Genomic DNA, 10,551 nt, shown 5'->3' with positions numbered 1-10,551 from the left:
CACCAAAGTTGTGACATAATAACACAAACAAACTGCATTTACATTTACATTTTAAAGGGATTTTTTTTCAATATTCAGGGACGTTAATTTTTGACTTCACAAAAGTAGAACGTTGCCAACTTTCCTACGGCCCTCTGGGTTTTTATGGCATTTTTCCCGCCTCTCCCCCTGATGTGTCTCGAAGTTTAATGTTGTTTTATTGGGAAAATGTCACCATATATGTGTCTACGGTAAGAAGGGAAAAGGAGGGCGTTAAAATGAAATTTTTTGACCCTTCGATATTTTGGGGGGGAATAATGGACTTTGTAGAGGTTGTAGAAGGAGAATGTTCTAACACCTTTTTTTGGGGGGTCACATAAGAAACAAACATTATTAATCTTTATGTTGTCCTTTTGCTCCAGGATATTGAAGTTTTTCCCTCCTTTCCCTTCTGGTCTTTTTTTCCCTTCTCCTCCCCCCTCTTCCTTCTCCTGTTTGTCTTTTCCTTTTCCTCCTCCTTCTTTTTTGTTCTTCTTCTTCTCCTCCTCCCCCTCTTTTCTTTATCGAACCCGCGGCCTAGCGCTTACAAGGCAGACGCGCTACCAACTAAGCTAACTAGGCTGGCTTATTCTTGCAATACAAGATTCTTAGGTATAAAGGTAGTCACTTTACTTGAGTAGCTTCCTTTCTATTTGTAACAAAGAAACCCCGTACCAGCTTTGTTGAAGTTCTTGTTCGCCCCTTTTTTCTTCGTCTTTTTCTTCCTCCTTTCTCCTTTTCTTCTTCTCCTTCTTCTCCTCCTCCTTCTTCTCCTCGTCCACGATAAAGTAAGTCTAATTAAGAAACACCTCCTGATTATTTCATTTCAGTTCATGAGAGGCACCTAACTACAGCCCTGTTTCACTGTCTATTGCTACCCAAACAATCTCCTCTGCAGCAAGGACTTATCAAGGTAATGGCTGTCAGCCTAGTTAGCTTGGTAGCGCGTCTGCCTTGTAAGCGCTAGGTCACAGGTTGCATTTCTGCCCGGGGTGGATTTTATCCTAACCAGACGAGATTCGTAAAAGAAAAAAAAAAAACTAAAAGAGAGAATTTCCGACCCCCAAATGATATTGGAAAAATGGAAAAGTGTAAAAAAAGAAGAAGATAAGGTTCGTTCTCGGAACGGCTGGCTTTCTCCCATCCTGTCTTCCTTCTCTATTCACTTTAAGACCTTGACAGTTACAGTTCCCTCTATTAAACCTCTTTGGGAAAAATAATGTATTTTTTTCTTCTTTTTATTTGATTTATTTTTGATATTCACAAAGACAATAACATTTTTTGAATGAATAGCAAATATTATTGTCAATTTTCAGATTCTATGCTTGAGTGATGATCTCAAGCTCCTATGGACTTCCAAGGCAAATTGCACGATGAAGAATATCGAACGATTGGAACTTAAATACATGAAAGCTGTGTGGAACTTCACTGAACTTCTGCACAGATCCATACCGTCCTCTTCACATCAAGTGTATAATTCCAGTAAGTATATCAATGGTGCTTGTTTATATTTCTAGAATGGATCAAAGCACTAAAGAGTCTCGGGGAGTAGGCTGGTACTTTTATCGTGGTGAAATTTTCAAACCTACTACCTACCTGGTATTATAAGTTTGTATAAACACACTGGCTGATTGGTGGATGGTTGTTATTAAGCAGAAAAGTAAAGCACCTATACATGCAATTTTTTTTTTTTAAGAGGTTTGACAGAGGGGACTGTAACTGCTATGGTCTTATCGTCCCGAAATCGAAGAGAGAAGGAAGACAGGATAGGAGAAACCCAGCCGTTCCGAGAACAAAGATTACACCAGGCCACCCTCCCCCCCCCCGTGAGTTGAGTTTTTGCGGCCCGCGAACTCTCTACCTTGGTCTCTTGCGGCCCTCGGGTGCCCTAAGGTTGGACAACCCTGGAATAGAATATACATAGTTACATATTAATATAATTACCGTGTTTATCGTGCTCAAATAGGACTAATATAATAGGCTTCCCCGTCAAGGCCTTAGTCTGACTTTTCCGGAAGGGATTTAGACAGGGTGGGTGCAAGGCAAGTCATATTTTAAACTGTTGGCATTTCTCCTCTTCTAAAGCCCGTTTCTCCTCTTTTGGCGAGATAGTGCCTGTACGTACTGAACCATAGGAAATCCTTATTTGTTTAGGTGGAGCCTAAGGTTCGTTCTCGGAACGACTGGCTTTCTCCTAACCTGTCCTCCTCTCTTCGATTTCGGGACGATAAGACTTTCTTTGTTACAGTTCTCTCTATCTTCAAAATAAAAAAAAAAAAAAACATTTTTAAAGGGATTTTTTGTCAGCTCCCATGGCGTAGTGGTCACTGCGCTCGCCTTGCACGCGGGAGACCCGGGTTCGATTCCCGGCGGTGTCAAGAAATTTGTATCATCCAAATGATTGATTCCGTGACTGACTGTTGCGGGGCCCACTCAGCCTCGTGAGGAAAATGAGTAGCTATGACATATAAATGCGCATAGCGACCGGTGCCAGCATGGTAGGTAAACATTGAATTTTAGGATTATTGAGATATTGGGAAAATCCTACAATGCTGCCGTGAGCACCAAAGTTGTGACATAATAACACAAACAAACTGCATTTACATTTACATTTTAAAGGGATTTTTTTTCAATATTCAGGGACGTTAATTTTTGACTTCACAAAAGTAGAACGTTGCCAACTTTCCTACGGCCCTCTGGGTTTTTATGGCATTTTTCCCGCCTCTCCCCCTGATGTGTCTCGAAGTTTAATGTTGTTTTATTGGGAAAATGTCACCATATATGTGTCTACGGTAAGAAGGGAAAAGGAGGGCGTTAAAATGAAATTTTTTGACCCTTCGATATTTTGGGGGGGAATAATGGACTTTGTAGAGGTTGTAGAAGGAGAATGTTCTAACACCTTTTTTTGGGGGGTCACATAAGAAACAAACATTATTAATCTTTATGTTGTCCTTTTGCTCCAGGATATTGAAGTTTTTCCCTCCTTTCCCTTCTGGTCTTTTTTTCCCTTCTCCTCCCCCCTCTTCCTTCTCCTGTTTGTCTTTTCCTTTTCCTCCTCCTTCTTTTTTGTTCTTCTTCTTCTCCTCCTCCCCCTCTTTTCTTTATTTCCTTTTGTATTTCTTCTCCTCCTTGACCCTCTTTAATGTCTTTTTCTGTCTGTGTCATTTCCTTTTCTCCATCTTTCCTTTTCCTGCTCAGTGTTGTTCTTCCTTCTTGTTCCTTCGTCTCACCTTCTTTTTCCTCTCCTCCTTCATGTCCTTTCCTTTCTTCATTTTCTTTTCTCCTCTTTTCCTTTTACTCGTTCTTCTCCTTTTCATCTTCCTCTCTCTTCCTTCGTCTCCTTTACTTTGTTAATGTTCAAAAGCTGCCTATTCCGTTCTAGGTCGACTATTATTAGACTGCAGTAGTGCAGTATCTATTATGATGAATAGAAGTGCAGATAATTAAGTACCGCACAGGAATTAAGTGCAGTGGGCAAGAGGTTTGGGTTGCGAAGATGGTGCGGGCTGTTTTTAATTGAACTGTTGTTATTTTAAGAAAAATCAAATAATGATGCCCTGATGAAAAAAAAAACATACTCGATATTGTGAGCAGCACGTTTTTATGTTAAATTAAAATATAAATTCTCTTGGCCTAGTTTATTCCCCGACTATTAAGTGCAGTTTATGACGAGAGGAACACTATTGTGTAGTTTGTGTGCCATATTTTTTACAGGGTGTCCAATTTATTAATAAACTGTCGAACTCATCAACTCATAATGACGGCCCCTATACATAGTTCCCGAAGGCCCCAAATATTAACCCTTAATGCCCATAAACAACGAAAAATTTGTCCCCATATTTCAAATGTTTCACCGATTTGCAAATAATTCCGCTCGTTACTTTCAAGTGTTCTCCTGTTAACCCAGCAGGTATAATTGGGAAATTGAATAAAAAGAAAATAATGAATAACTTCACTAAAATATAATAGGGTGTCTTCTCGCCTATCTGATGGGGGACGTACTATGAGACGGGTATATTGGACATACTACGACACAGACCACACGAGTCTAAGCAGTTGTTTCTGTGAAGTGTCCCAATACACCTTGTACATAATAATGACAGAGGAATTGGCAAAGCGGATAGCGGTGGGTAAAAAAAAAAAAAAAAAAAAAACGAGCTGTTAATAATACTAGAATGTTAATAAAAACGTCCTATGTAATAATAGTAATAATAATATACTTATGTATACCTACTAACATTACGACTAACCGTATAACCGTAGCATTAAACAATTGTACCTCGTAAAACGACAAAGGAAGAAGGATACTCGGACGTTACAATAAAAGGCTGTAAAAACAGGAATAGTAATTATTATTACTATATTAAAGGCTTCGACAATGAGGGAAATTATGTTTTTAAATAGGTTTATAGGTAGAATACGATTTTTACATACTGTCGGTCGGCCTAGTTTGTTTGGAAGTAAAGCCCGTTTGTAAGGTTATAAAGCCCCTCCACTCGCTCAGATTGTCTGACTTTTCCGCCACACACGTTCAGACAGTCTGACAGACCTAGTTTTGTGAGACCGCGGTCTGAAAGTGAGTAGTGGGTCTGAGGTAAAAATGCGTCGAAATGCTTCGTGTAATATACACACTGGCGTGCTCAGGCCGGAACTTGGCCTGGCGCACTGCCGTGCGCCTAGATGAGTAGCGGCGCATTGCGCGGTTGAAGCTACTCACTGGTGCGTATCATGCCGCTCTTAATGACAGTCTCTACCTTCGTCAGATCGTCGTGTATGTGGTGTAATACCACTACTATCTGAATCTGGTGAATGGTTCTAGTACTAAGTATTGTCTGAGTTTTCTGAGTAATATTCCAGTAATGTTTGAGTAATAGCAATGTAGCAACCGGGGTTATTTGAGTTTCCTTGTGGCTGGATCAAGTATACACCTCGAATTCGACTGTCGTAGACAGCTAAAACTTTTAGGGCCAGTAATATCACCATAATCAGGTATCAATGAAATTTTTATGTAGGAAACCTAGAAATTGAGGATGAAATGTACCTAATAAAACTAATAAAAGAAACGGATTTTTGGCTTTGTTTCTTAGATTTGAGCTTAAAGTTCGACTGATATCGAAACATAATATGTTGATTTAGCCTCTCGTGTTGTATTTGAGCTTTTTTTCAATTCCAAAGTCTTGTATGTGTGGCATCTTTTACTCCATCTAGCAATTCTAGCAGAATCTAGAATCACGGGTTACTTTCTGGTGTTCCCGTGTTGACCCATACTCGTTTTTCGATTGCAAATATTTCAACGGGTTACTTTCTGGTGTTCTCGTGTTGACCTAGCATCTAAATGGGAAGTATTGTGTCTCTTCTCGTCCATCTGATGAGGGGCATACTACGGGATGGGCATGCTACGACACAGACCACAAGCGTCCCATGTAGCAGTTGTTTCATCGCTACGAAATAAAAACGGCGGTGAAACACTCATCTTTTAGCAAACAATCTAATAGGTATTTCTCAGAAAACTCAGACAATACTTAGTACTAGAACCATTCACCAGATTCAGATAGTAGTGGTATTACACCACATACACGACGATCTGACGAAGGTAGGTAGGGACTGTCATTAAGAGCGGCATGATACGCACCAGTGAGCAGCTTCAACCGCGCAATGCGCCGCTACTCATTGTACTATTCAGTAAATCTGAGCATCTAATGTACCTATTATCTATGTACATCAACTCATTTTACTATTCAGTACATCTGAGGATCTCTGAACCTACTGACTGTACAAGTCAGTAGATTTTTGATTACATGTGAAGATCTACAACCCAATAAAACTCAGTACAATGTGAGAGGTATTTAGGCCTTAGTGTGTATCAAAAAGCTATGCTTCAAATGAGGACCAAATAAATTGTTGTATTACTTACTTATACATATGTAATAAAGAGAATGGCAGAGAATAGAGAAGAATGGAGGAACGTCATTAGAGGAATCTGAGCAACCTTCGGCTACGAAAACGCAACAATGATGATGATAAATTTTCCCCGACAACACCAACTCCGTTTTTTCGTCTATGGAGCGGCTCTACCCAGCGGGACTGCTCCAAATCCTCCTCCTCAAGGCTGGTATTGAATCCAACCCGGGACCCACCATATGGTACTGCCCGGTATGCTCGCAAGTGTTAAGGAATAAGAAACTCAGATACGATAAATTGATTGATGAGTAAACTGAGTCTTTCTGAGAACGCATAACGCATATCAATTATTGCAGAATTTTTATCAATTTTTATGATAACTCGAGATAAGTACATTTTGTTTAAACGTTATTTTACGTGATAATTCGCTGATTCATCCACCTGAGGTTCTGTCAATATAAACGTTGAATTCTCAGAGTTTCCATATAATCTCCTGCGGAAGGATTGGAAATAATTTAAATTGTGTTGAGCATCCCTGTCACAAACCCATCTTTATTGGCTCAATCGACCCATCCTTTTGGCTGAATGGACTTGGGTTATGTATGTATCTGTCACAAATGTTGTTCCCTTCCTCATACACGATAAATTTCCTGACTCGACTTGGATGCGAACCACCATCAACCTCATCCGGGGGAACTAGGTAATATTGGTTTTCAATGATAGATAGGTATGTCCTCATTTGAAGCAGAGCTTTTTGACACACACTAAGGCCTAAATACCCCTCACATTGTACTGAGTTTTATTGGGTTGTAGATCTTCACATGTAATCAAAAATCTACTGACTTGCACAGTCAGTAGGTTCAGAGATTCTCAGATGTACTGAAAAGTAAAATAAGTTGATATACATAGATAGGTACATTAGATGCTCAGATTTACTGAATAGTACAATCCCACCAAAAACATAAATGTAAAAAATAAGGCCAAGTTCCTTTCCAAAAATTTCGGCCCTCAATTGTTCTGAGATCTTTATTTTGGTCCAAGTTGCCTGTCCTCTCTCACCTTAACCTGTATCTCCTTCCAAAATCCAGGTCACCTCCGTCCACGGAGAACCATTTTCCCTTAATATTTTTTTTTTTACATTCACAACTTCTTGCACTTAACTTACTTGGCAAGTATTTTTTTTTTTTTTTTTAAGCCAGAACATTGGAGGGGAAAAAAACTTGCCAAGTAAGTTAAGTGCAAGAAGTTGTGAATGTAAAAATAAGTAATAGGTAGGTACATAATTTATAAGATAACTTTTTGTTTATCACAGCAGACCAATCACAAAATTTCCAGCTTATAAACAGCCATTATTGATTATGAAGCAAAAATAAATCAATACAGTTGAATCTTCAAGTTCAACGCCCACAAAAATATCACGCTCTTTTCGACCCGTTTTTATTTTTCTTATTTATACACAGGATGTTATTGTTTATAAAGTCCCGGAACCGGAACGGCTGATTATCTTTGGAAAGGCTTAAGTTGAGAAGCTGAAATTTGGGGCAAATTTTGAAAGGAGGCAGGGTCGACACTGGACAACTTTAAATTCTTAATTAAATGGGGACCCTCTAATAAAATTGTGATACACCCTGTTAAGATATTGGAAAGAGAAATCAAGACCTTAAGGGCCATTTCACACTGAGCGGATTTTTACCGCGCGGATTCCGCTCTCGCGGTTTTTTTCCGCCTAGTCAATGAGTGTTTATGACTCCTTCCACACACAGCGCTATTCTAGTGAAATCCGCGCGTTTTCCCTGCGGATCCGCTAGACGTCCGCAGAAATTTAGACCCGCGATCGCGGTTTTTTTCCTGCTGCAGTAGTACCTAGTCATATTAGAAGTGTTGGGATGTAAGGAATATTGATAATAATTTTTAATCTCTTGAAGTGTTACCTACGTAAATGTAAACCGCTGTGTGTGAAAGAAATCGCGGATTTTGCAGGCGGTAAAAATCCGCTCAGTGTGAAATGAGCCTTAGGGTAAGGAACGTAAAGAACATAAGGGGGTGATAGAAGCCTAGGGAAATCCCCCTGACTTTTAATATCAGACTGTATTATTTACTCACTCCCCTATATTTTCCTATTTTCTCATAGTCTCATTTCTATGACATCATCCCCCCCCTTATACAAATAGAACATTAATTTCCCCCCAGTCTTATAATACAATAGAATCTACATAGTTACATAGTAATATACCGTGTTTATCCTGCTCAAATAGGACTAATATAATAGGCTTCCCCGTCAAGGCCATAGTCTGACTTTTCCGGAAGGGATTTAGACAGGGTGGGTTTTATTATTATGTTAAGGCGGTCTCTTCCTGATCCCTGATGTGCCGCGTCCATTTTAGTTTAGGACTATTGCACTGAGACAGGGTGGGTGCAAGGCAAGTCATATTTTCGTTTTGGAATTTTTCCTCTTCTAAAGCCCGTTTCTCCTCTTTTGGCGAGATAGCGCCTGTACGTACTGAACCATAGGAAATCCTTATTTGTTTAGGTGGAGCCTAAGGTTCGTTCTCGGAACGGCTGGCTTTCTCCTATCCTGTCCTCCTCTGACTGTTTTGTTCTTGACTTGGGCTGTTGGTTTTCTCATTTGATGGTATCAGACTGACGGATTGTTAAGGTGCTTGTACACTACAGTCAAACGATGGCGATGATGGCTCAACATGATTTTCTCTGCTAAGGTCATAATTTCCCCATGCGTGGCACAAGCTCCGGCTTTTACAGATGGGTATACCATTTGTTGACTATATTTATTTGATTGAGAGAATTGTTCTAAAAAACCAATAAATGGAAACTTGCGAGTATAAAATAAAATAAATGTATTGGATAAGTTCCACAAAACTTGTGTTTCTAATAGTGTAACAGCCCCAGAAAATGGGTCAAGATGTGTTTCTAAATTTGCTTCACACCCTGTATCTTGCAAAATTTGCTTCCAAATTTGTTTCACTCACTGTATCTTGCAAAATTTGCAATAGAACAGCTATTATTTGTTAGGTTTATATTAGACATCCTATGTATTAACATTATTCTTACCGTTTTTATTATTATTGGATACTAGGTACAGGTAATACCTAGTATCCAATAATAATAAAAACGGTAAGAATAATGTTGGTATTCCATACCTCGGCTGGGATTGAACCCACGCCCTCCTGTTTACCAGGCGAGCGCCTTGACCACTACACCACCGAGGCAGTAGAACAGCTTGCAACGCCATATCTGGTGTCAAATGTTGTGTACCTTGATATATCCATGGTGCACCTTGTCTTCGATGAGTTTCAAAAATCTAGTGTTTCCAAATTTGTTTCACTCACTGTATCTTGCAAAATTTGCAGTAGAACAGCTTGCAACGCAAGTTGCACCATATCTGGTGTCAAATGTTGTGTACCTTGATATATCTCCATGGTGCACCTTGTCTTGGATGAGTTTCAAAAATCTAGTGTTTCCAAATTTGTTTCACTCACTGTATCTTGCAAAATTTGCAATAGAACAGCTGGTGCGAACAAACAATTTCACTATTTTTTGTTGTAAACATCATAAATAGACTGTTCACACCGAAACAATTAATTTGATACCCCACTTGGTAGGATTTCAAGGGAGCAACAATTACTCAGCATGCAGGGGTGGGGGGCCCTACGAGGGCAATTTTTTGCAATTTCACTTTTTTGTTGTTGTAAACATCATAAATAGACTGTCCACACCGAAACAATTCATTTGATACCCCACTTGATAGAATTTCAAAGGAGCAACAATTACACAGGTTTAACCCCCAGGGGTGGGGGTTAAACCTAATTTTTCGGATTTTTTCGATTTATTCCTTAAATAACATACCATAATAAGGAAGTATAGGTTAACCGTTAACATATGGTCCAAATTTCGTGAGATTACATCGGAAATTGACGGAGTTATGATAGGGGTCCTGTGGGCGGAGCTAAGTGCAACTTTTGCCGAATTTCAGGTTTTTCCCTTTACTTACTCATCAAGACCTACCATCCTGCCAATTTCAAGTTTCTACGACATCAGGAAGTGCCTCAACATTTTGATGAGTGAGTGAGTCAGTCGTAAAATTAGCGATTTTCAAACCGTTTTTTCTACCCCTTCCGGTAAGGCTAGAACTTCGGAATTTCGCAGGTATAATAAGGAAGTATAGGTTAACATATGGTTCCAAATTTCGTGAGATTATACATTGAAAATTGACGGAGTTATGATAGGGGTCCTGTGGGCGGAGCCAAGTGCAACTTTTGCCGAATTTCAGATTTTTCCCTTTACTTACTCATCAAGACCTACCATCCTGCCAAATTTCAAGCTTCTACGACATCGGGAAGTGCCTCAACATTTTGATGAGTGAGTGAGTGAGTCAGTCGTAAAATTAGCGATTTTCAAACCGTTTTTTCTACACCTTCCGGTAAGGCTAGAACTTCGGAATTTCGCAGGAATAAGGAAGTACCTATAGGTTAACATATGGTCCATTACGTGAGATTACATTGAAAATTGACGGAGTTACGATAGGGGTCAAAATGCGTCGAAATGCTTCGTGTAATATACACACTGGCGTGCTCAGGCCGGAACTTGGCCTGGCGCACTGCCGTGCGCCTAGAT

The 10,551-nt window shown here is 39.6% G+C and overlaps 1 protein-coding gene across 1 annotated transcript in view; it reads left to right on the top strand.

Annotated features, from left to right (window-relative positions):
• The first annotated feature begins 296 nt into the window (after positions 1-296).
• The window catches only part of LOC103516056, an 11,198-nt gene continuing 943 nt past the window's right edge, over positions 297-10,551 (top strand). The window contains exons 1-3 of the mRNA XM_026828570.1: positions 297-327; positions 849-931; positions 1,335-1,500. Of these exons, the coding sequence (XP_026684371.1) occupies positions 297-327; positions 849-931; positions 1,335-1,500 (280 nt within the window). The remainder of the gene's footprint in view (positions 328-848; positions 932-1,334; positions 1,501-10,551) is intronic.

Source organism: Diaphorina citri, unplaced genomic scaffold, assembly GCF_000475195.1.
Source record: "Diaphorina citri unplaced genomic scaffold, Diaci psyllid genome assembly version 1.1 scaffold1474, whole genome shotgun sequence".
In the NCBI taxonomy this organism is placed as follows: Eukaryota; Metazoa; Arthropoda; class Insecta; order Hemiptera; family Psyllidae; genus Diaphorina; species Diaphorina citri.
This window is presented reverse-complemented; position numbering and strand designations above follow the sequence as displayed.